Source organism: Loxodonta africana, chromosome 15, assembly GCF_030014295.1.
Source record: "Loxodonta africana isolate mLoxAfr1 chromosome 15, mLoxAfr1.hap2, whole genome shotgun sequence".
Classification (NCBI taxonomy): domain Eukaryota; kingdom Metazoa; phylum Chordata; class Mammalia; order Proboscidea; family Elephantidae; genus Loxodonta; species Loxodonta africana.
The window spans coordinates 55,866,011-55,893,135 of NC_087356.1; the positions used below are offsets into that span (position 1 = coordinate 55,866,011).

General features: G+C 37.9%; 1 protein-coding gene across 3 annotated transcripts in view; it reads left to right on the plus strand.

Annotated features, from left to right (window-relative positions):
* The window catches only part of ARHGAP32 (Rho GTPase activating protein 32), a 416,313-nt gene that overhangs the window by 142,330 nt on the left and 246,858 nt on the right, over positions 1 to 27,125 (plus strand). For all 3 annotated transcript variants that reach the window (XM_010597126.3, XM_064268864.1, XM_023557053.2), the window contains exon 2: positions 16,759 to 16,867. In XM_010597126.3, coding sequence (XP_010595428.2) covers positions 16,763 to 16,867 — 105 coding nt within the window. In that variant the 5' untranslated portion in view covers positions 16,759 to 16,762. The remainder of the gene's footprint in view (positions 1 to 16,758; positions 16,868 to 27,125) is intronic.

Sequence of the window (27,125 nt, forward strand, 5' to 3'; positions counted from 1 at the left end):
GCACTGGGTCTGGGTTGTGGAGAAAATGTTAAGGCATACCTTGTTCATAGCTAGGAATATTCAGCACCATAAAAACGTGAGTTCAATATAAGTTAGTTTTCAAATTTAATGTGATAATAAGAAGACATTAAAAAAAACTAGATAATTGATCTTGGCTGAAAAACTTGTTGTTAGGTGCTGTTGAGTGGGCTTCAACTCTCAGGGGCTCAGTGGACAACAGAACGAAACACTGCCCAGTCCTGTGCCATCTTCACATTTCTCACAATTGTTGCTATGCTTAAGCGCATTGTTGCAGCCACTGTGTCAATCCATCTCACTGAGGGTCTTCCCTGCACTTTTTCGCTGACCCTCTACTTTACCAAGCATGATGTCCTTCTCCAGGGACTGGTCCTTCCTCATAACATGTCCGAAGTACATGAGATGAAGTCTCACCATCCTTGCTTCTAAGGAGTGTTCTGGTTGTACTTCTTCCAGGACAGATTTTTTCGTTCTTCTTTATCAACACTGTAATTCAAAGGCATCAATTCTTTTTTGGTCTTCCTTATTAATTGTTCAGCCTTTACATTCATATGAGGTGATTGAAAATATCATGGCTTGGATCAGGTGCACCTTGGTCCTCGAAGTGGCATCTTTGCTTTTTAAGGCTTTTAAAATAGGGTGGTGATAATAGTGAAATAAAGCTCTTCTCCCATTTTTTTCACACAAAAAGTACATTTACTCATTGTTTCTACTTTGCTTTTTGTATGTATGGATATGTATTTTATACATAATGTATCCTTACATATATATAAATATGTATTTGCATAAAGAAACTCTAAAAGAATATTTAACAAACTGACTACCCTGTGAAATAGGAAGTTTAATGGGTGAGAATTAAGCGTATTGGAGATGGAAGATTTTTCACTATACCTTTTTGTTTTTTGCATGATAAAATTATAGTATATTGAGAATTATAGTATATCAGACATTTTCAGTTGGAAGTGACCAAAACCCAGTTCCATCCGAAAAGGGTGGAAGGGTTTTCTCGCTCACATAATTGAAATACGTAGGTGTAGGTCTGCCTCAGACACATCACAGTTCAAGGGCTCAGATAAGGTCCTCAGATGGGAATCCCTCCTTAGCCCTTCTCAGCTTTGGTGTTCTCTATGTAGAGGGGTCTGCAGATGGGGTCAGGCCGACTGCAGCACTTCTAGCCTCACATTTCCAGTGGGAAAGTCTGAATGCCTTCTCACCACGAAGCACAAACGCAGGGATTAGCTCTTTATGGGCCTGGTAGGGTTGAGTCTTGGCGCTGTACCTGGGCCCATCCCAAGGGTCAGATTCATGAATTATCCTGATTGTCCAACCCTGAAGTACATGTTGCATGGGATCCCCAGAGTACACTCGGCACTGCTTCAATCACATAATGAAGAGAACCTAGGAGAATGGGTAGTGACAGCTGCTGGAGTGGAATAATCCCTGTCTCAGGATTTTACATACCTCAGTGAGTTACTGTGTATGACCTGAGGACCCAGAATAAATGATAATTCTTCCCTCCTCCAAGCAGGAGGGAGGGAAAAGTCGTTAATGTTGGTTTATTTGGAAGTTACATAGTAGCTGGGGTTTGCAGGTGGGGCTTCCTGCTTCCAGGTTAGCCTCAAAGTCTGAATTGGCTATTGATGCAGGTCCTTGCCATCAACCTCCATTCCATTTTTGCCATCAATACAGTTGTCCCCCGGTCAGTCCTCCTTCTGCTCTCCTACTTCAGGTTGGGTATATGTGTCTTGGAATATAGCACCCCCCTGTATTCCTTCGTACTCTTTCTCCATGATGTGGTTTGTAGGTGGTAAATGAAGCTCCTAAGATTAATCTAAAATTTCCCTAACCTGCTTTACATTGTAGTGAATAAAGTAAAATTGCTCCATATGAGAGATTCTGCACTTAATGTTTATCTTGTTCATATTGAAGATATGACAGTGAATATTGCTGCCAAGCCTTTCCAATTTCCTCTGATACAGTTTATTAACTACTCAGTTAGTGAGGTTTCATTGAATACCTAAAGAGTAGCAGATAACATTGTTACCATAACAGTTATGTTTATTTAGGGGAATATTTACAGCTTGTTTTTCTTTCACCTCTTCACATTTTTTTTTATAGTTCACCTCTTCACATTTTAAATATTGGTATAGAACTTCAAAGATGGCTGTTTTAGGAAGACCAGACTTGCTGGCCTGATGGAGACTGGAGAAACCCTGAGAATATGGCCCCCAGAGATACCCTTTCAGCTCAGTAATGAGGTTCACCCTTCAGCCAAAGATTGAACAGGCCCGTGGAATAAAACAAGACTAAAGGGGCCAGGGACTAGAAGGCAGGAGAGAACAGGAAAGCTGATAATAGGGAATCCAGGGTTGAGAAGGGAGAGTGTTGACATGTTGTGGGGTTGTTAACCAATGCCATACAACAGTGTTTGTACTGTTGGATGACAAACTAGTTTGTTCTGTAAACCTTCATCTAAAGTTCAGTTAAAAAAAAAAAAAAAAAAGGTGAATCTTTTAGAGCAATAATTATAATTTAACCAATATGACAACCTTTTTTAAAAGTAAGAAAATGTCAACAATTTAATTCATTAATGAGGGTGATTCAAAGAGAATTGGAGAGAGGGAAGTATTTATAATGGTTAAAAGAAAGAATGCTTGAATCAAATGGTAAATCAGTTACAAAACTGTTGATGTCCTGTAGAGCGATAAAACTAACCTTTGGGCTTGTCTTTTCTCCTGGACAGAAACAATTTGCATGACATTATCAGTCAACACCTGCTTTTACAGAGTTGTAAAATAATCTGTAGTAAATAGCATGTCAAACAAGGTACACACTTCTGAAGAACCAGATCATCCCTGGAATGGCCTCTTAGTACCCAATAAGATACTAAAAGGATAAGCCGTAATGCCTTTTGCCTATTTCCAAGTTTTGGGTAATTTTTCTTGAAGAAAATAACCTCATATTTTAAAATTGTAAAGCAAGCTGTATTCTTTTTATGTTTTGGTCTGATGCATTTATGTAGGTGGAGTAAGAAGGGTTAGCTGTTACACAGAAGCCTCCTTGTAATATGGCCAGCAAACTTAGTTTTCACTATGGCGTTCAGCAACTACTAAAGCCAGAAAATTAACTTTTGTCTGGAGATCTCATACGGAATCTAAGATTATATTTTCCGTAGCCCTTATTATTCTAAGAATTTTCTTTTTTTAATCACCTTCTGTTCTGAGGCTAGGAAATCAAACCCAAGAAGTTGACCTCCGTTGGTTTTTTCCGCAGTACCTATAAATGTGGGTGAATTCCTCTCTTACTGAGGTTCCTTAAACCTGCTTAAGTTCCTGACCTCTTAGGAAGTGACTTTTCTTAACTGTCTGCATCTTTACTACCTGGATGCTAAGTCGTGGAACAGGTACCAGACCATTTTCCTGGGAAGGTTTTGTAGACATTGGTTCCGTACATAAATTACAACTCTCTTTCTTAACGAAGGACTTGTCATACCCCATTGAATGAGATTGTTTTCAAATATGTCACTCTAGATAATGTCGTTGACTCACAGTTGTTTTGTCCAGTTATATTATGATAAAAAGGAGGGCAAATGAACTTCTATGTGTGACTACATTGCCATTAAAAGTAAAGGGACTCAGTAGAAGGTTTTATTTCTGAATTGCAAGGGATCAAAGGGAAAAGATGTCATTTAAAGACTGTTCCATTTCAGTCTACTGAAGGTTAGAGATAGATCAAGAAGAAAGAAACGTAGAAAATAACACCAAGAAGATGCCCTTCAGCAGTTCAGACAGTCCGGTATAATGAATTCTTGGTCCGTTGGCTATTAGGGCAGCAATTTGTGTTCATGAAGTCATGTGCTTTGAAAACATGCCCTAAAAATCCACCCATATGGTGTTACAGTTATCTAAATGATGCCCGCTCAGAAGTCTGTATGCTTGAGTCTGTTCTTGAGTCTGTGGAGTCTCTTCTTTGCAGTATTAGTAATCAAGAGTATTGGTGTAGCTCTTCTCACCAGGGTCCTGAGATGATCCCCTTTGAAGACTCAATTTCTTTCCTGTAAATAATATCAGAGTTTTAGGCAAGCATGAGAGAAAGGGAAAGACTGTTGATCTTAAGGCTGAATGGCCGTGGTTGATGTATTACAATGACCAACAATGTAGAATGGAGGAGAGTGAGTTCCTCTGTAGGTGCATAACACGTAACTGTTTCCGAGAATCTGATCAGTGTTTCCCCTGAGAGGAAGAACATACTACAGACAGTGAGGGCATTGATGGACCTTTGGTGTCTTCCCTGGAGATTTTAAAGTGTACAGTCTATGAAACATATTTATTTTAACAGTATTTTACTGGAGCAAAATAAAGCTTCTCTCTTGTTTTGACAGCTCTGATACGCAGCTCTTTTATTAGTGTTGAGCTGTTGAAGAATCCGGAGCATGCCCACAAATCTAATTATTTTTCACATTCCTTTTATAATACAATGAAAGAACAAATATTTGAGACACTTTACTGACCACCTGGGAAACTGCAAAGATAGTTTTGGGTATAAAAGACATCCTGAAAATTTTACTTCTGAGTTTAGAATCTTGGGAACATAAAACCCAAAGAGTTTTCAGAAGAGATTTAATCACTTGATTGTCGCTTGACTGCCTGAGAGTCAAAATGGCAATATAACGTTTAAATAAACATTGATGAAGGTAACACAGTTTTAATGAACCAAGCTCTTCCAGTAGTGGGGAACTTTCGGAAGGTTTTGGTTTTAATGGTTTTGTTTTTTGTTTTTTAATAATCAAGAAGATAATTAACTCAGTATAAAGCCCAGAAAGTTAATCTAGTGATTAACTCTTCTCTCTGGGTAAATTATATAGATGGTAAAGAATAGTCTTATTACAGAGAAAACCAAATTTTTGTCCTCTAACATAATATTTAGCCATAAAGGACTCTTAAGCACCTTAAAATAATCTTTAATCTTTAAAAAAGTATGTCTTTTAGTCTTATGGATAAACCCATCAGAACTGATCCAACTTTGGTAAAATTTTAACACTTACTTGCATCTCTTCAGGGTTTATTCTTTTCGGGAATATAATCCAAAACCAAAACCAAATCTCCAGGGAAGGCACCAAAAATCCATCCGTGCCCTCACTGTACTGTGTTCTCCCTCTCAAACCGATCCTGACTCATAGCAATCCTATTGGACAGAGTAGAACTACCCCAGAGCATCTACAAGGAGCGACTTGTGGATTCAAACTGCCAACCTTTTGGTTAGCAGCTGAACTCATAACCACTACACCACCCGGGCTCCAAACATAGACCCATTCAACAGTTTTTACTTGTATATTTCATTGACATTGGTTACATCCATCATGTTGTGTCACTAGTCTCATTATCTTTGCCCATATTGTTTCACCACTGTTAACTTAGAGCTGTGTCCCATAAAGTTCTCATCTGCGCTTTAGAGTTACTGTCATAATTTTGATCTCATATGAGTGATTCTTTAAAAGCGCACAATGTTTAAGGCAAACATTATTTATTATGAGCTAAACTATTCATGCCCTTTCCAAAGGAAGATGATCCAATGGAATGCAGAAATTATTGAATAATATCATTAATATTACATGCAAGTAAAATTTTGCTGAAGATAATTCAAAAATGGTTGCAGCAGTACATCAACAGGCAACTGCCAGAAATTCAAGCTGGATTCAGGAGAGGACATGGAATGAGGGATATCACTGCTGATGTCAGCTGGATCTTGGCTGAAAGCAGAAAATACCAGAAAGATGTTTATCTATGTTTTACTGTCTACACAAAAGGCATTCAGCGGTGTGGATCATGACAAATTAGGGATAACATTACAAAGAATGGGAATTCCAGAACAATTATGCTCATGCAGAACCTGTGCATAAACCAAGAGGCAGTCATTCAAACAAAACAAGAGGTATTGCATGGTTCAAAATTGGAAGAGGTGTGCATCAGGGTTGTATCCTTTCACTATACTTATTCAACCTGTATGATGAACAGATAATCTGAGAAGCTGGTGTATATGAAGAAGAACACAGCATCAGGATTAGAGATGAAGACTAATTAACCTATAATAGGCAGATTGACACAACCTTGCTTGCTGAAAGTGAAGAGGACTTGATGTACTTACTGATGAAATCAAAGACTTCATCATCTCACTTATATCAGTAGGGCCCAGTCCCTGGAGAAAGACATCATGCTTGGTAAATCAGAGGGTCAGCGAAAAAGAGGAAGACTCTCATTGAATTGGATTGACACAGTGGCTGCAACAGTGGGCTGAAACATAGCAACGATTGTGAGGATGGAGCAAGACCAGACAGTGTTTCCTTCTGTTGTCCATTGGGTCGCTGTAAGTTGGAACCAACTTGATGGCACCTGACAACAACAACATGGTTTAGTTTGAAGATAACTTCAGGTCATAGTTTCAGTTCAAGGTTTAAATGTTTCCAGGCAGCAGATTGGGGGAGGGTGAATTCCTCCAGTCTCAGTGTATCCATTGACTATAGCTTTTAGTGAAAGTAACCAGTACATTTCACAGAGAGAAACTGGAGAGGTATTTGAGAACTTTTTGTCATATGCAACAAGTATTTTAGCAAACAGCAGGGTTCATGAACACACGTAGTATTACTACCTTCTGCAGGTACACATACCCTTTTAATGTACATCTTACTTAGAAATAATGCAAGAGTACGCATTATCTATTATTTAACTCAGTGTTAACTCAGCCTTAAAATTAACTCTGAATCCTGTAAATAATGTTTAAGCTTTATACTGCAGAACATTAGTATTATTGATATAATTTGTCAGAATTATACTTCAGTGTAGTGGAATACACAGTTTTATATTTTTCATAATCTTAAGCACTGTGTAGGACTTTATTTGATCAGTAAACCGTTATAAAAAGTTTAGGAAGTTCAGATTAACCAGTTGCTTCATGAGAAAATAATCCAAAATCTTATTGAAAAAAAAAAAAAAAACAACCCTATGTGCACTTCCATTGTATTCAATACTGGTAATATTAGGCACAAGATACGACTTTTTAAAAACCATAATTATCAAACAAATGTGATTTGTCCGGAGATGATTACATGAACTCTGTTTCTTGTAAGGAAACCGTGGTGGTGTAGTGGTTAAGTGCTACAGCTGCTAACCAAGAGGTTGGCAGTTCGAATCTGCTAGGTGCTCCTTGGAAACTCTATGGGGCAGTTCTGCTCTGTCCCATAGGGTCACTATGAGTTGGAATTGATTCGACGGCAGTGGGTTTTTGGTTTGGTTTCTTGGGGGAAAAAAAATTGACATTAGCCGTCTCTATGAGAAATTCCCTCTAGTTAAAATCCCCCCTTAAAAGGCTAGCATATTTATTTATGTATTGTTTAGACATCACTTAATTTTTTTTTATTGTACTTTAGACGAAGGTTTATGGAACAAACTAGCTTCTCATCAAACATTTAGTACACATTGTTCTGTAACATTGGTTAACAACCCCATGACATATCAACACTCTCCTCTCTTAACCGTGGGTTCCCTATTACCAGCTTTCCTGTTCCCTCCTGCCTTGCAGTCCCTGCCCCAGGGCTGGTGAGCCCCTTTAGTCTTGTTTTGTTCCATGGGCCTGTTCAGTCTTTGGCTGAAGGGTGAACCACAGGAGTGACCTCATTACGGAGCTGAAAGGGTGTCTGGGGACCATACTCTCAGGGTTTCTCCAGTCTCTGTCAGGCCAGCAAGTCTGGCCTTTCTTTTTGAGTTAGAATTTTGTTGTACATTTTTCTCCAGCTCTGTCTGGTACCCTCTATTGTGATCCCTGTCAGAGTAGTCACTGGTGGTAGCCAGGTACCATCTAGTTGTGCTGGACTCAGTCTGGTGGAGGCCATGGTAGATGTGGTCCATTAGTCCTCTGGGCTAATCTTTCTCTTCTATCTTTAGTTTTCTTCATTCCTCCTTGTTCCTGAAGGGGTGAGACCAGTGGAGTATCCTAGATGGTAGCTCACAGGCTTTTAAGACGCCAGATGCTACTCACTAAAGTAGAATGTAGAACATTTTCTTTATAAACTATGTTATGCCAATTGAGCTAGATGTTCCCTGAGATCATGGTCCCCACAGCCCTCAGCCCAGCAATTTAGCCCCTCAGGGAGTTTGGATGTGTCTGTGGAGCTACCATGACGTTGCCTTGTACAAGTTGTCCTGGCTTCCCCAGTATTGTGTACTGTCTTACCCTTCACCAAAGTTACCACTTATCTATTGTCTATTAAGTGTTTTTCCATCCCCACTCCACCCCTCCCTCATAACCATCAAAGATTGTTTCTTTTTGTATGTAAACCTTTTTATGAGTTTTTACACTTGTGGTCTCCTACAATATTTGTCCTTTTGTGATTGACTTATTTTAGTCAGCATAATACCCTCCAGATTCATCTATGTTATCAGGTACCTCACAGATTCATCATTGTTCTTTATCGTTGCATAGTACTCCGTTGTGTGTATGTACCATAGTTTGTTTATCCATTCATCTGTTGATGGGCATCTAGGTTGTTTCCATCTTTTTGCTATTGTGAACAATGTTGCAGTGAACATGGGTGTGCATATGTCTATTTGTGTGAGGGCTCTTATTTTTCTAGGATGAAGTTCTAGGAGTAGGATTGCTAGATCATATGGTATTTCTATTTCTAGCTTTCTAAGGAAGCGCCATATTGTTTTCCAAAATGGTTGTATCATTTTACATTCCCACCAGCAGTGCATAAGAGTTCTGATCTCTCCGCGGAAAAGGCTAGCATATTTAAAGTACTAGAAGTTCGGTTTCTTTATATACTAGGAATTCCAGGGATATTAAATTTTCCGGAAGCACTTACTAGCCTATATAAACCAACCAGGACAAAGCTCCTGTATTTTAAAAGGCTTCATAATGAATTTATCAATATCCGGTGAAGATAGGAAAATATATTACACCTTCCAAAGACAGGTAATAGCTTTTTCCAGAGACATATGGAGTTGTTACTTCAGTTTTACGACCTTAGCCACGGCTGAAAGAAACGGAGCATGAATCTTCCCACCTCACATTTCTGCTTTCTTCTCTCCAGTAGCAGCGAGACATATTCCTACATGGACAAAGATTGACTAACACACTACGATCACTGCTGTCTCTTACCCAACAGAAAATAGGTGTCAGCCTCTATCTGTCGAAGTTCACCAACTGACCAGCCCATAAAACAAAATTCACCTATCATTGTTGCTACCAGTGGGAACACAGGTGCTACAAGTGGTACAGAACCGCAAACAAACTGGGCAAAGAACCAGAAATTAACAAAAACACAGACTGGGAGAATGAAAAGAGAAAGTCTATTGCTGCTTGAAATTTAGTACAAGGGCCGAAAAAAGATATACCTGGAATTCAGCAGTCCACGAGGTGCGTTTCTTGGGGAATGTGGTTTAATTTTGTGTTCAGAAGGTAACTCTACTTGGATATCTCTTTGAAACATCAACAGTGTGAAAGCATAATTTTTCATTAGTTATAAACGAGAATCTCAAACAAATATTAAGGGTTTGTTAAACCTTAAATAAACTTAAGCAAACACGATGGTAAGGCTGGTTCCCACAGTCTTTCAATTTGACGAAAGTGCTTTTCTTTCCTATTTTTCTTTTGACTGAAGACATACAGGTTCAAGACTGGAGGTATTTTACAGAAAACTCTTAAATATAGCATTAGGTTTTTTGGATTTTATGATTGACAGCCCTTAACACTGGGTTTTTCTGTTAGCTGTGAAAAGGCAAACACTTTAAAGATAAAATTTCCACTGTTTTAAAAACATTGAACAAGAGTCAATTAAATGAATAGATATTAAAATTTTATGGAGCTGACTTGTTACATGATACAAAATGTATATAAGCATAATTTTTATATCTATTAAACTAACATTTACAGTAAGCTTTTATACTTTTATTGAGGTCTAACTTGAATACAGTAAAGTCCACAAATCAAGTGTACAGCTTGATGAATTTATACAGTCCAGTCAAGATAACCCACAAGACTGGCTCTTGCCCCTCCTAGTTAGCACCTCTCCCAAAGGTAACCATTATTCTAGCTTGTGTCACAGTAGATTAGTTTTGCTTGTTCTTGAACTTCATGTAAATAAGATTATGTAGCATGTACTCTTAGTCTGGCTTCTGTTGCTCAACATTTATGAGATTTCTTGTTGCCAGTGGCAGCAGTAATTCTTTTTCATTTCTGTGTGGTATTCTCTTGTATGAAAAAAGAGCACAATTTATTCTATAATTGGTGGAGGTTAGTTTGTTTTTGCTTGATGATGCAGCTATATATAAATACATTTGAGTTTCATATGTTGCATTTATATCCAGCAGTCTTGCTAAATTAGCTTATTTTAGTTGGAGAGTCTTTTAGATAGTCTCTGGGCACAATCATATCACCTTCAAACAATGAGAATTTTGGTTTCCTTTTCAATTTTTATTTCTTTTTCTTGTGGCTCCCCCCACCCCTTTTTTTTTTAACCTGCTAGGACCTCAAGTATAATGGTGAATAGAAGGCATTCTTGTCCTGTTTATGACCTCAGTGGAAAAACTTTCAGTATTTCACCATTAAGTATGATGTTAGCTCTGGTTTTTTTTTTTTTTAAGTATAACTTTCATCAAAATCAGTTTAAAAAAAAATCTTGAATAGGTATTAAATTTTGTCTTTATAGGATTTATGTTCCCTCCCCCCTTAACAGTGTGAATTCAGTGATTGATTTTAGAATTAAATCAATTCACATTTCTAAATTAAAACTCACTTGATTACTATGTTGTTGTCGTTAGGTGCTGTTGAGTCGGTTCTGACTCATAGCGACCCTATGCACAACAGAACGAAACGCTGCCCGGTCCTGCGCCATCCTTACAGTCGTTGTTATGCTTGATTGAGCTCATTGTTGCAGCCACTGTGTCAGTCCACCTCATTGAGGGTCTTCCTCTTTTCCGCTGACCCTATACTCAGCATGATGTCCTTCTCTAGGGACTGATCCCTCCTGACAACATGTCCAAAGTATGTAAGATGCAGTCTCGCCATCCTTGCCTCTAAGAAGCATTCTGGCTGTACTTCTTCCAAGACAGATTTGTTCATTCTTTTGGCAGTCCATGGTATATTCAATATTCTTCGCCAGCACCACGATTCAAAGGCATCACCTCTTCTTCGGTCTTCCTTATTCATTGTCCAGCTTTCACATGCATATGACGTGATTGAAAATACCATGGCTTGGGTCAGGCGCACCTTAGTCTTCAGGGTGACATCTTTGCTCTTCAACACTTTGAAGAGGTCCTTTGCAGCAGATTTGCCTGATGCAATGTGTCTTTTGATTTCTTGACTGCTGCTTCCATGGCTGTTGATTGTGGATCCAAGTAAAATGAAATCCTTAACAACTTCAATCTTTTCTCCATTTATCATGATGTTGCTCATTGGTCCAGCTGTGAGGATTTTTGTTTTCTTTATGCTGAGGTGCAGTCCATACTGAAGGCTGTGGTCTTTGATCTTCATTAGTAAGTTCTTCAAGTCCTCTTCACTTTCAGTAAGCAAGGTTGTGTTACTATGTATTCGCCTTTTTATGTACCGCTAGATTTGATTTGCTGATATTTTGTTTTGGAGTTTTGCATCTATGTTCACAATACAGGCTTATGATTTTCTTGTAATGTCTTTATCAGCTTTTGTTATGAAGGCTGTTCTGGCCTCAGGGAACAAGTTGGGAAGTGTTCATTTTATTTTTATTCTCTGGATTAGTGTTATTTATTCTATGAATGTTTGGGAGAATTCAACAGTGAATCCACTTGGCCTTTGAATTTTCTTAAGTGTTCAATTTCTTTAGTGGCTATAGGACTATTCAAATTTTTGGTGTCTTGTTTCAGTTTTGGTAAGTTGTGTTAGCCATGGAATTTGTCCATTTCAGCTAAACTTCCAGTCACATTGGCATAAAGTTGTTTTCAGTGTCTTCAGATCTTTCTAATGTCTGTAGACTCTCTAATGATATACCCCCTTTTTATTCTTTATGTTGTGTGTTCTCCACTTTTTCTTGATCATTCTTACTAGTGGCTGTCCATTTTATAACTTCTCAAGGAATCAACTTTTGGCTTTGTTGATTTCTCTGTTATACATCAGTTTTCTATTTCATTGATTTCTTATCTCCAATTTTTTCTTTCTACTTTCCCTGGATTAATTTGCTGTTCTTTTTCTAGTTTCTTGTGATGGAAACTTAGGTAATTGATTTTTGAACATGTCTTTTTTTTTTTTTTTTTTTTTTAAAAATTCATGTAGAGAATTTTGGTCTAACTACTGCTTAGGTATATCCCACACATTTTAATATGTTGTATTTTCTTTGTCATTCAGGTAAAATATTTTCTGATTTCCATTGTGATTCTGTGTCTTTGACCCATGAGTTATTCAAGGTTGTATTTCTCAATTTCGAAAGATTTGGGAGAATTTGTAGTTACCTTTCCATAGCTGATTTTTAAGTGTAATTCTGTGGTGGTCACAAAACATACTGTTTATGATTCAGATTCTTTGAATTTATTGAGACTTGCTTCATGGTCTAGCATATGTTTTCTTTTGGTAAATATTTCATATACACTTGAAAAGAATGTATATTCTGCAGTTGTTGGGTTTAGCGTTCTATATTAATTCAAGTTGGAAAATCGGGTTGTTCAAATCTTCCGTACATGTATATATATTTTTGGTCTATTAATTCTATCGGTTACTGAGAAGTGTTTGTTAAAATCTCCAGCCGTGATTGTGGATTTATGTATTCCCCTTCTAGTACTTTCAGCTTTTACTTTGCGTATTTTGAAGCTGCATTGTTGCGTACAACTTTTAGATGTATTTTATCAATGTGTTGAATCAACATTTTTATCTTTATGAAATGCCCTGCTTTATCTCTAGTAATACCTTTTGCTAAGGTCTACTTTGTTTATATAGCTATGCCAGCTTTCTTTTGGCTAGTGTTTGCATGCATCATTTACCCATTTTTTTGTGTGTGTGTGTGTGTGTTCTTATATTTAAAGTATGTCTCTAAGGATATAGTTGTTTTTTTTAAATCCAATCTTAGGCTCTTTGTATTTTAATTTGCTTTTTTTTACTGAGATATAATTTATATAGCATAAAATTCATCCTTTTAAAGTATACAGTTCATTGCCATTTAACATAGTCACACAGTTGTACGACCATTACCATTATCTAATTCCAGGACATTTTTATCTACCCAAAAAGAAACCCCATGCTGGTTAGCAGTTGCTCCCATTACCACTCCCCTGCTAGCCAGTAATCTACTTTTTGTCTCTGTGGATTTACCTATGTGGCATTTCATATAAATGGAATCATTTGTTTTTTATACCGAAGGTTTTTTTTGTTTTGTTTAAATTCTGCGCGAGGTTTGTAGAACTTACGGAAATCTGTAGTTTGATGTCTTTAATCAGTTTTGAAAACTTCTCAGGCAGTATGTTTTAAATATTGCTTTTGTCTCTTTCTCTCATCTCTCTGTTATATCCAACACGTGGGTTTTGTGTCAAACTTGTTTGGCTCAGCATAAGGTTTTCAAGGTTTATCCATGCAGCAGCATGAATCAGTACTTTATTCCTTTTTATGGCTGAACAATATCCTATGATCTAGCATGTTTTGTTTACCCATTCATCAGTTTATAAGCATTTGGGTTGTTTCTACTTTTTAGCTATTATGATTTATGTTGCTATGACTATTCATTTGCAAGTTTTTGTAGACATGTATTTTTATTTCTTTTGGTTAAATACCTTGGGGTGGGATTGCTGGATCACATGGTAATTCAATGATTTAGATTTTGAGAAAGTGTCAACCTATTTTCCACAGTGGATGCATCATTTCACATTCCCACCAGCAGTATATGAGGGTTTTAATTTCTCTATGTCCTTGCCAACTAGTCCATTCTTTTAAAATAATTTTAATAATATACTTGGGTTTAAGCTTACTATCTTGATATAGTTATATTTTTAATTTGTCTTTTTTGTACTTTGTGCTTTTATTCTTCCTTTCCTGCCTTCTTTTGGATTAGTTAGTTATGTTTTATTTTTCAAAAAGTTTTCTCTACTAGGTTTTTTTGCTATACATTCATTTATTGCCTTTTTAGTGGTTACCACAGAGATTAAAATGTGTGTCTTTGACTTACTCATTTCTCAACCAATGGGGGTAATCCAGCGATTGTTTGACTGCATGTACCCCTCCTAATCTTTGTGCTTTTTTAATTTCCATGTATTGTAAGCCTCATAAGACTTGCATTATTATTATTATTTGCTATTTCTAAATGGTATATATTTACTTATATTTCTCCCTCTTTTGCTCTTTTATGTTCATTTCTGTAGTTCTGGAATAAATTTCTTTTAATCTGAGGAACTCAGCTCTCTTTAATATGTGGGGTCTATTGATGGTAAATTCCTTCAGCTTTTGTCTGAAAATAACTTAATTTCACTTTTTTTTTTAAAATGGATAATTTTGAAAGGTAGAAAATTCTAGGTTGACAAGGTTTTTCTTATAGTATGCTCAGAATTTACTCCATTTATCTCCTCATTTCCTCTGAAATGTCCTATCACCTTCTTTTTATTGCTCTTTTGAAGTCAGCTTGTCTTTTATCCTCTGGCTGTTTTTAAGAATTTCTCTTAGCGTTTGGTTTTTAGCAGTTTATCTGTGTACCTGAGGGTTTTTGTTTTTTATACCTAAGAGTTTTTTCCTTCTTTCTTTTTTTTTTTTAATAAATCCTGCTTGAGGTTTGTAGAACTTATTGAAATCTGTAGTTTGATGTCTTTCATCAGTTTTGAAAACTTTTCAGGCATTATGCTTTAAATACTGCTTTTGTCCCTTTCTTCTTCTCTGTTATATCCAAGTCTCCAATTTAGACATATTTGATACCTTTTCACCAAGTTCATTGTCTTTTATGCTTTTTTTTTTGTCTATTTTTATCCCTTCTTTCTCTATGTGCTTCAATATGGATATTTTCTACTGACTTACCTTCCAGTTCATTAATCCTCTCTTTAGCCGTCTCTGTTGTTCTATTAAACCCATGTAATGAGTTCCTAATTTCAAGTGTTGTGTTTTTCAGTTTTAGAATGGACATTTGATTCTTTTTCATAGATTCCAAGTCTCTTGAAATTCATCTTTTCATCTATTTTTCTGTTTCATTTTATTGAAGATATTAATCACAAATATTTTTAGCAACTTGTTAAAAACTTACTTGAACTCTTCTTACCAGCTTGTGTGTATCTCTTCCTCCTTGCTTTGCCCCAGGAAAGTCATTGCTTATGATCCATCTTTTTTTGGAGATACCTACCTTTTCTTAGCATTTAGGCAAGTTGGTTGCCGTGAGATCTCGATTTTCTCATGAGTTCAAAAATTATGATTTTATAGATTATCTGATTGTTTTCTTGTTGTTAGGCTGGGAACAATGTTCTTTGTGGCTTTTTACATTTGTAAGCAGAAGGCAGAAATGCATCAAAATCGTTTTAAAGTCCTTTTCTGATAATTCTAAAATCTGATTCAAATGTGAGTCTCCTTTTTTTGACTTTTTTCTTCATTTTTATTCATCTGTTCTTATTTATTAGCATGCCTTATAATGTTTATTAGATAGTAGACAATATGGATGAAAAAATTTCAGAGATTCTTGAAAATGTTATTTTTCTCTAAAGAGGAAAGGCTTGGCTTTAGGCTTTGTTAGAGCTTGTCTACTTCTCTTTTTCCCTTACTTCTGTGTCATACTCTTTCTTGTGTCTCAGTTGAGAGCCTAGGTTTTTTTTTTTTTTTCTCCCAGTTCTCCTCTGTCTTGGTGGAACTTGCATGCCAACCTCTGTCTCCTTAGTACTGCTGGGATGCTGAAATATCCATTAGGCATTTTAATTGTCCAGCAGCTGTTTTTGGATGGGTGTCTTGGCATCTTGTCCTGCTTACTCGTAGCTTAGCAATCAGTTAATGATATGAGGGAAATTTGTATGCAGATTTTTGGGTTCTTTCTCTGTAGTTCTTTTCTGGGGAGGAATTTTTCCCTCTGAAATGCCATCTGCTTTGGCAATCCTGACCTCCAGTATCTGCCTCTTCAGCTCAGTTAGACTGTAGTATCATGCTTGTGCTCTATTTCCCATCACTGTGATTTAGGAAATCACTTAGCCACAGGCACGATTGGATGTAGAACTCATATTGTTGCTTTCTTACACTTAAAGATTATAGGTCTGGAAATCCTACCTGTATTGGTTGCTTTCTTGTGCCTTCAAACAAGTAGTTTTTTATGTTTTGTCCAACTTCTATTATTGTTCTAATCAAGAGGGCTATTTTGATATACTCTACTTGGTAGGTTGGAACTGGAAGTCTCAGGTAATTTCCTCATCCTGGAATTTTACCGTTGCTTAGCACAGTTCTGTAAATACTGACAGAGAATACGTCATTGCTGCTGCATATCTTTTCAAGTTTCGTATTGTGTTGAACAGATAAAATCAGTCCTTCTCTACTAATTTCCCATGGGCCATCTAGGCTATAAGACTTTTATTGTCTCCTGGAATAAAAGGAGGTGTTGGGTCGATCAGGAAATGTCCCTAAAAACCAGAGTAGAAATGGAGAATCAGTACTAGACCCTTAAGCTCTTTTGACTAAACTTCAAATCTGGTATAATTTTTCTGTTCTTCGAACTGTGGTCATTGGGAAGCTTTTGCAGAAATTGAAATCCTTATCACAGTCTCATGTTTTGCTCTCTAGGAAGATGAAGTCCTCAGTACACTCTGAAGAGGACGATTTTGTTCCAGAACTACATAGAAACGTTCACCCTCGAGAGCGGCCTGATTGGGAAGAAACACTGAGTGCAATGGTAAATCAATTATATGTGTGTGTGTGTATATATATATTTTACGTATATAATGAAAAGGAACTGAGGAAGCATTACTCGCAGGAAAAAAAATCTAATTTTTTGTTGCTTTGTTCATTTATCCAGGAAATACCTATTGAGCACGTACTGTAATCTAGGCACTGTTCTAGAGTCTGTGTGTAGAGTCCTGAACAAAACATATAAATATTCTGTCTTTGTGGAGCTTATCTTTTAATGGGGTAGGGAGATAAGCAAATGATTAAATATATAATATGTCAAATGGTGGTAAATGCTATTGTATAAAATTAGTGCAGAGTAATGGGGATAGAGGTTGGTAGGATAGAGTATGAAAGGGTAGTTGCTAGTTGTACAGGGTAGTCATGCTTGGCATCTGTGAAATATGACATTTAAGCAGAGACCTAAAGGATGTGAGGCAGTGAGTGGTGTGTTTATCTGAAAACAGAACACCCTAGGCAAGGGAAGAACAAGTTTAAAGGTGTGGCATGGAATTGAAAACCAAGTGGGAAGAAACACAAATAACACAGTGTGCCGGAAATCTAGTGAGCCAGGGGAAGAGGAGGAGATGGGGTCTGAGAAATGGTTTGGGTGAGTGAAGAGCAGGTCATGTAGTTTCTTGTAATCCATTGATAAGAACTTCAGCTTTTTCTACTGAGTGAGATGGGAAATCATTGGAGGATTTTTGGTCGAGAAGTGACATGATTTAGCTTATAATTTTAAACAATGACAAAAAGACAACCTGGTGGGGCCAAGATGGTGGAATAGGAGACGCTTCGTGTTATCCCTTTTACAACAAAGACCCGAAAAAACAAGTGAGTTGGGTTTATATGACTATCTAGAAACCCTAAGCATCAAAGACAAAGCTCAAGAATCCAACTGAATGGCAGGTGGAAGGAGGGACAATTCAGAAACAGCAGAAACAGGGAATTATGGATTGCTGGATCGCCAGCATCCTGATAGCTAAATCTATACAGTGTATACAGTTTGAGGCAAGCAGCAACATCCTAAGCTGAAACCCACTGCACTTGGTGTAGCTAAGCAGCTGCGAATCTGGACTTACCTACAGAACGAAACAGTAGCGACCCCAGACTGGTGAAAGTTAAGTGCAAGCTTCCAAATCACCATGCCCATATCATAACCATTCCCCTACCAGAGCTCCATGGCCAAGGAGCACTCCTTTCACTTCATCCATACCTCTCCCTGTTCCAGCATCAGTCTGGCAGCAGCATTCAACACTACTGAACCCCCCTAAGCTAGAAACTCATGGCTTGGTCTGGAGGTACCCACCTTTTTGCCTAGCCATTGGCTTAGGGGGTCTGCAGACTTGCCGTGCCCTGTGCCCCCACTGATAACCCACATCAGTGCCTTGCTGGCAGACCCAGCTCATCCTCTTTAGGATAAAATTGGCAGGGCTTCCAGCTGAAGCCCATTCTGACCTGCAGCGGCCAAGTGGGAGCTGCAGTTTTGTGGCATTTGACACTGCCCTGCCCCCTAAAAAGGGGCTCACCCATCCACACTGGGGGCCTGAAGGATGATAGTACTGCCCACTCCATCTAGTCACCCATGACAGGGACCTGAGAATTAGTGGTGCCCCCCAATTCCTCCAGCCAGTAGCACTAGGTGCTTAAGCTGCACTGTACCCCACCCCCACTATGTGCTGTAGCAGACAGTGGCATGCCCTCCATCTGGGTATCTGGGGGCAGCCGACAACTGCCTGTCTTGCCCCCTGTATCGTCTCCCCACTACAACCAGAGACCTGTGCCTGCTTTGAACACTCCCAGAAGCCTGCCTGCTGAGGACTGTAGGTGAGAGTCTCCTCACCATACACTCAATGACTGACAACCAGGGCACCTGTGTCCCAACCAACAGGTAAGTGGTGGAGCACACAGAAAACACCCAACCCAACAACCAGGGAGGAGAAGCCCTGCACCCACAGCCAGGTGACCAGCAAGACGATTCATCACCTCACCAAAAATGCTGCCTACATCTTCAGCAGCCCCATAAGAACAAGAAACAGACTCCTGGGCTCACACACCTATTAGGTGCTCTGACCACTTGGAGGCAGGAGGTGAGAGCTTTAATGAGGCCAGATTATGACCAGAGCGGCACACGTGCCAGCCTGCTTGGATGTATGAAAACAAAAATTCAAGATGCAGTAAACAAAAATAAAATAAATATATATGATAACTTCTTGATGCCTCAGAGACAACAGTTAGTATCCAGTCACAAAGAGAAGCAGGGCAAGGTGGCTCCAGCAAGCAACCAAAATAAAGAAACAGAAAACCTTCCAGGGGAAGAGAAGGCACTAAGACTACCTGATAAAGAATTCAGAAGACTGATATACAGAACTCTTCAAGAGATCAAGGAGATCAGACAAAACATAGACCAAATAAAGGAACAAACAGACAAAGCAATAAAAAGTTTCAGGAAACAATACAAGAACAAAATGACAGGATAAACAGGCTGCTAGAAACCATATAAAACCAGCAACTAGAAATCCAAAAGATTAACAATAAAATTTCAGAATTAGACAGCTCATAGGAGTAGAATTGAGACAATAGAACTCAGAATTAGTGAGATTGAAGATAAATGCCTTGACACCAATTTCTCTGATGAAAAGTCAGAAAAAAGAATGAAGAAAAGTGAAGAACACCTAAGAATTCTGTGGGTTACTATCAAAAGGAAAAACCTGTAAGTGATTAGAGTACCAAAATTGGGAGGAGGGAGATAATGAAAAACACAGAATTGTTGAAAATTTGCTGGGAGAAAACTTCTGTAATATGATGAAAGATGAGAAGCTGTGTATCCGAGAAGCTCAACAAACTCCATACAGGATTGATCCCAAAAGAGTCACCAAGACATCATAATTAAACTTAACAAAACCAAAGACAGAGAAAGAATCCTGAGTGTGGCTAGGGGAAAATGAAAAGTCACCTAAAAAGGAGACAAATAATCCAGTTAAAAATTGGGCAAAGATACGAACACTTTACCAAAGAAGACATTTAAATGGCCACGAGACACATGAGGAAATGCTTGTGATCACTAGCCATTAGAGAAATGTGAATCAATACTACAATGAGATACTGTCACACCCTGATCAAAGTGGCATTAATCCAAAAAACACAAAAAAACAAATACTGGAGAGATTGTGGGGAGTTTAGAATTCTTATGCGCTGCTGGCGGGAATGTAAAATGGTACAACCACTTTGGAAAAGGATATGGTGCTTTCTTAAAAAATCTAGAAATAGAAATACCATGCAATCCTGCAGTCCCACTCCTAGGAATATACCTGAGAGAAATAAGAGCCGTCACGTGAATAGACATATGCATATCCATGTTCATTGTGGCAGTATTCACAAGAGGAAAAAGAAGCAAACAACCTAAGTGCCCATCACCAGATGAATGGATAAGCAAATTATGGTACATACACACAGTAGAATACTACACAACAATAAAGAACAGCAATGAATCCTCAAAACATCTTACAGAATGGATGAATCTGGAGGGCATTATGCTGAGTGAAGTAAGTCAGTCACAAAAGGACAAATGTTGTATGAGATCACTATTATAAGAACTCAAGAGAGATCATGAGGGTGGGGAGGATAGGAAGAGAGAGAGAGGAAATTAATAACTAGATAGTAGATAAGTGTCAACTTTGGTGAAGGGAAAGAGAACACACAATATAGGGGAAGTCAGCACAACTGGACCAAAGCAAAAGCATAGAAATTTTCTAGACTTTTCCAGACACTTTGAGGGACTGATTTGTTGGGCTAGAAACTGGGGACCATAATCTTGGGTGACATAACATTGTTCATAAAGAAAATGTTCTACATCCTACTTTGGTGAGTAGTGTCTGGGGTCTTAAAAGCTTGTGAGCAGCCATCTAAGATACAACTATTTGTCCCATCCTGTCTGGAGCAATGGAGAATGAAGAAAACCAAAGAAACAAGGAAAATATTAGACCAAAGGACTAAATGACCACGTGAACCAGAGTCTTCATCAGCCTGAACCCAGAAGAACTAGAGGGTGCCCGGCTACCACCACTGACCACTCTGACAGGGATCACAACAGAGAGTCCTGAACAGAATGAGAGAAAATTGTAGAGTAGAATTCAGATTCATAAAAAAAGACCAGACTTACTGGTCTGACAGAGTCTAGAGGAACCCCTGAGACTATGGCCCCGGACACTGTGCTAACTCAGAGCTGAAACCACTCCAAAAGCCCACTTTTCAGACAAAGATTAGACAGGCCTATAAAACAAGAATAACGCATGTGAGAAATGTGCTTCTTAGTTCAATCAAATCTATGAGACCAAATGGGAAACTCCTGCCCAAAACCAAGGCAGGAAGGGACAGGAAATGTACAAATGGACTCAGGAAACTCGGGGTGGAAAGGGGGAGCGTGCTGTCACATTGTGGGCATTGCAACCAGTGTAACAAAACAATATGTATATACATTTTGAATGAGAAATAAACTTGAGCTGCAAATTTTCATCTAAAGCACTATAAGAAAAAAAAACCCCTGTTAAAAAATAGGCAAAGCCTGCAAGCATTTCCCTTGAGAACGGGAACCAGACAAGGATGCCCTTTATCACCACTCTTATTCAACATTGTGCTAGAAGTCCTAGCCAGAGCAATTAGGCTAGACAAAGAAATAAAGGGCATCCGGATTGGCAAAGAGGAAGTAAAATTATCTCTATTTGCAGATGACATGATCTTATATGCAGAAAACCCCAAGGAATCCTCCAGAAAACTACTGAAACTAATAGAAGAGTTTGGCAGAGTCTCAGGTTATAAGATAAACATACAAAAATCACTTGGATTCCTCTACGTCAACAAAAATAACATCGAAGAGGAAATAACCAAATCAATACCATTCACAGTAGCCCCTAAGAAGATAAAATACTTAGGAATAAATCTTACCAAGGATGTAAAAGACCTAGACAGAAAAAACTACAAAGCTCTACTACAAGAAATTCAAAAGGACATACTTAAGTGGAAAAATCATACCTTGCTCATGGATAGGAAGACTTAACATAGTAAAAATGTCTATTCTATCAAAAGCCGTCTATACATACAATGCACTTACGATCCAAATTCCAATGTCATTTTTTAAGGTGTTAGAGAAACAAATCACCAACTTCATATAAAAGGGAAAGAAGCCTCGGATAAGCAAAGCATTACTGAAAAAGAAGAAGAAAGTGGGAGGCCTCACTCTACCTGATTTCAGAACCTATTGTACAGCCACAGTAGTCAAAACAGCCTGGTACTGGTACAACAACAGGCACATAGACCAGTGGAACAGAATTGAGAACCCAGATATAAATCCATCCACATATGAGCAGCTGATGTTTGACAAAGGCCCAGTGTCAGTTAATTGGGGAAAAGATAGTCTTTTTAACAAATGGTGCTGGCATAACTGGATATCCATTTGCAAAAAAATGAAACAGGACCCATACCTCACACCATGCACAAAAACTAACTCCAAGTGGATCAAAGACCTAAACATAAAGACTAAAACGATAAAGATCATGGAAGAAAAAATAGGGACAACCTTAGGAGCCCTAATACAAGGCATAAACAGAATACAAAACATTACCAAAAATGACGAAGAGAAACCCGATAACTGGGAGCTCCTAAAAATCAAACACCTATGCTCATCTAAAGACTTCACCAAAAGAGTCGAAAGACCACCTACAGACTGGGAAAGAATTTTCAGCTATGACATCTCCGACCAGCGCTTCATCTCTAAAATCTATATGATTCTGTCAAAACTCAACCACAAAAAGACAAACAACCCAATCAAGAAGTGGGCAAAGGATATGAACACACACTTCACTAAAGAAGATATTCAGGCAGCTAACAGATACATGAGAAAATGCTCTCGATCATTAGCCATTAGAGAAGTGCAAATTAAAACTACGATGAGATTCCATCTCACTCCAGCAAGGCTGGCATTAATCCAAAAAACACAAAATAATAAATGTTGGAGAGGCTGCGGAGAGATGGGACCTCTTATACACTGCTGGTGGGAATGTAAAATGGTACAACCATTTTGGAAATCTATCTGGCGTTATCTCAAACAGTTAGAAATAGAACTACCATACAACCCAGAAATCCCACTCCTCAGAATATACCCTAGAGAGATAAGAGCCTTCACACGAACAGATACATGCACACCCATGTTTATTGCAGCTCTGTTTACAATAGCAAAAAGTTGGAAGCAACCAAGGTGTCCATCAACGGATGAATGGTTAAATAAATTGTGGTATATTCACACAATGGAATACTACGCATCGATAAGGAACAGTGACAAATCTGTGAAACATTTTATAACATGGAGGAACCTGGAAGGCATTATGCTGAGCGAAATTAGTCAGAGGCAAAAGGACAAATATTGTATAAGACCACTATTATAAGATCTTGAGAAATAGTATAAACTGAGAAGAACACATACTTTTGTGGTTATGAGGAGGGGAGGGAGGGAGGGTGGGAGAGGGTTTTTTTACTGATTAATTAGTAGCTAAGAACTGCTTTAGGTGAAGGGAAAAAAAAATAGGCAAAGGACTTGAATAGACATTTCTCTAAAGAAGATGTACAAATCACCAGTAATTACATGAAAAGATGCCCAAAATCATTAGTCATTGGGGAAATGCAATTCAAAACCACAGTAAGAAACCATTTCACCTAACTAGAATGGCTAGTATAGAAAAAACAAAACAGCAGGTGTTGGTGAGGATATAGAGAAACTGGAGCCCTCATCCATTGTTGGTAGGTTTGTAAAATGGCATAGCCGCTGTGGAAAACAGTTTGGCAGTTTCTCAGAAAGCTAAACATAGAATTACCATAAACAAACCGAAAACGAAACCCAGTGCCGTTGAGTCGATTCCGATTCATAGTGACCCTATAGGACAGAGTAGACCTGCCCCATAGAGTTTTCAAGGAACGCCTGGCGGATTCGAACTGCCGACACTTTGGTTAGCAGCTGTAGCACTTAACCACTATGCCAGCAGGGTTTCCAGAATTACCATATGACCTAGCAATTCCACTTCTAGGTAGCTAGCCAAAAGAATTGAAAGTAGGGACTCAAACAGATATTTGTACACCAGTTGCAGCCTTATTCATAGTAGCCAGAAGGTAGAAACAACCCAAGTTTCTGTCAACACATGAATGCATAAACAAAACATTGTACATGCATGCGACAGAATATTGTTTTTACAGTTGTACAATTTAACGAGAGCAGTTACAATAACCAGCTGTACAACCCTACCCTTAATCAATTCCCATCACCATTAACCCTCTCTTTCCCGCTCCCCTACACCCCTGGTAACCACTACATGTAATGGAATATTATTTAGCCATAAAGATAAATGATGTCCTGATATATGCTGCAACATGGATGAACCTTGAAAGCATTATACTAAGTGAAATAAGCCAGACACAAAAAAACATATTGTATGAATCCACTTATATGAAATATGAGAAGGAAAACTTAGATATTTTCCACTTAACATGAATAGGCAAATTCATAGAGGCCAAAGTTTGTTAGTTGGTGGGGGGTGGAAAAGGGGAGTTAATTGCTTAAGGAGCACTGAGTTTCTGTTAAGCGTGATGAAAAAAAAAACATTTAGAAACAGATGTGGTGGATATAATTAATGTCACTGAATCTTACACATAAAAATGGCAGAAATGATAACAATGAAAAATGTTTTTAAAGTATGTCTCTGGTTACTATGAATAGAGTGGAAGGGGCAGACAAAGGAGGAGATAGGGAGGCCAGTTAGAAGGATTTTATTGTAGGTGAACACTGATTGCAAGTTTAACCAGGATAGTGGCAGCTGTGGTGAAAAGTGGTTAGATTTTTTAATATACAGTAAAACCTGTGAAAGTCAAAACTGTGTGTGTAAGGTGGGAATGTGTCAAAGAAGGAAAACTTAAATATTTTCTGCTATTGAGCAATAAAAAAGTGGTAAGACTGCACCCTGTCAAAGTTGAAAAACTTGCGAGGTTCAGAAAAACAAGGCAGTCCCGTTGAGTTCCAGCTCTCACAGGTTTCACTGTAATTTTACTGTTAAAGCCAGTCAGCGGTTTTTGCTGATGAATGGGATATTGAATGTGAGATAAAATGAGGATCAAAAATGTCTTTTAAGTTTTTCGCCTGATCAGTAGGCATTCCCATTGACGGAAATGCTCGAGAAGCAGTTTTTGTTGAGGGGTGGTTGGAAAAATCAACAGTGTAGTTTTGGACATGATAAGGTTGAGATAACCTGTTAAAATTTTAAAAACGTTTTGCGAGAAAGATCTATCTGTTTCTGGTGAAGGATAACTTTTTACTTAATCTGGGTTCAAAGTTAATGTCCCTTGTCATCAAAATTGAATGCGTATGTTCATCTATCAATGAGATCTGTAATAAGATTTTGTATATTCCACTTTCGAAAATAACTTTTTACTCAGGTAGTTTACTTCTAAATACTGGCATCAGTCCATTAGCATATAATTTTAATTGAGCATTTATAGAATTTTGTTAGATCTGTCTCTTGATACTTGCTTTTTAACATGTCATTACATTGTAGATAATGACATTCAATAGAAGTTTAGGTGGAAGTTCCTCAGTTGCACAGTTAAGTGGATTTTGAAATATTGAGATTTACTTTCCACTTGTATTGTGTGTGGTCTGAAAAACCCTGCTGGAATGGTAATTTGAGCTTGGAAAATATACTCATGCAACCGTGTGTAGAAATGGAGGTTTTGCTTCTTGTTTTAACGTTTGACAGCTGAGGAAGTGTGTGCACAGCAGCTTGACATTACTTACAGTTCTAACAATGTTAGTTGTTGTTGAAATGACTTTATTGCCATGTAAGACCAAACCAGGTGGTATCAAGTTAATCCTGACCCGTGGTGACCCCACGTGTGTGAGAGTAGAACTGTGCTTCATAGGGTTTTCAGTGCTGAGTTTTCAGAAGCAGATGACTGGACTTTTCTTCTAAGGAGTCTCTGGATGGACTTAAACTCCCAACATTTCAGTTAGCAGCCAAACACATTAACCATTTATACCACTGAGGTAATTTTATTTCTGTATAAGATTCTTATATGAGCTCAGTTTTGTCTTTTCATTATAGCTTAAATTCATTAAGGAATATTACCGAATTTGTAGCAAAAACTAATTACCAAAGTCAGTCAGTGCTCAATAATGGTGGCTTGAAGGTGGTTCTTCTCATTCAGAAAAAATTAAGCCTTGGCCTTGAGCCCCAAAACTTGCAGTGAGACTTTAACATTACTCATCCATTGAAGTGCTGTGTTGTAGGAGAAATCAGGACATTTAGCTTCTGTTTTTGACAAAAATTCATGGAACTGATAATGTCTGTGAAAGTGACTGAAGCTTATTGTTAATACTACTAGTTCAGTAACGCTTGATAGATTAAAATATTTTCTACAAGTACTTGCTGATAAATAGACTCTGAGTAACTAGGCTCTGAACATCTTACTTTTTCATAAGGTTTGTAAATATATCCACCGTCAGCTCTAACATATCTTAGTGGGGTCCACCTCAAGTTATATAGAATCAATGCTTGCTCAGAATCTTTGAAAATATTCTCAGCTGGAGTTGTTCCGTATGGACTATTCATAGAGGCAAATTCTTCAGTAACTTCAGGCTCGGCACTGACTGCTCAGCAACTGAGGAATTTTGGTCACGTTTGTCCAATTGTCAAGAGTCAGGGAAAACCACTTGAAATCACTTGCCTTGTTTTTTAATTGACGGTGTCCTTATTCAACTCATCAAGCCATTGTTTTCAACCAAAGGATAATGTGCTTAACCAGTTTGTTTTCCTCTGGATACATTTCTTCAGCTACTGCAGTCAAACATGATTTAACTGACTCACCATTGATAAATGACTTTTCTTGCTTGGCTAACAAATGAGCCACTTGGCCATTTACTTTCATAGCAATCTTGCTTTTATTTTTTGTATTTGTGACGAAATTGTGCTATGATGAGACACTCTGGTGGATATAGTTTTTCAGAGAGTGGCTTTCTTGAAAGTTGAGAATATCGTAATGGGTGCATAGTTTGATAATGATGACGTATGTTATAGTCTTTAACACACAGCTATTGTGTTATTGCATAATAAACACAGTGCTTAACCATCTAATTTGATAACAAAATTATCCACATTTTATTGTGCCTTAAAAGCGTGACATTTGAAGTCATTTGTCTCTTCTTGTTATTACCTGGTGAGTATGCATTG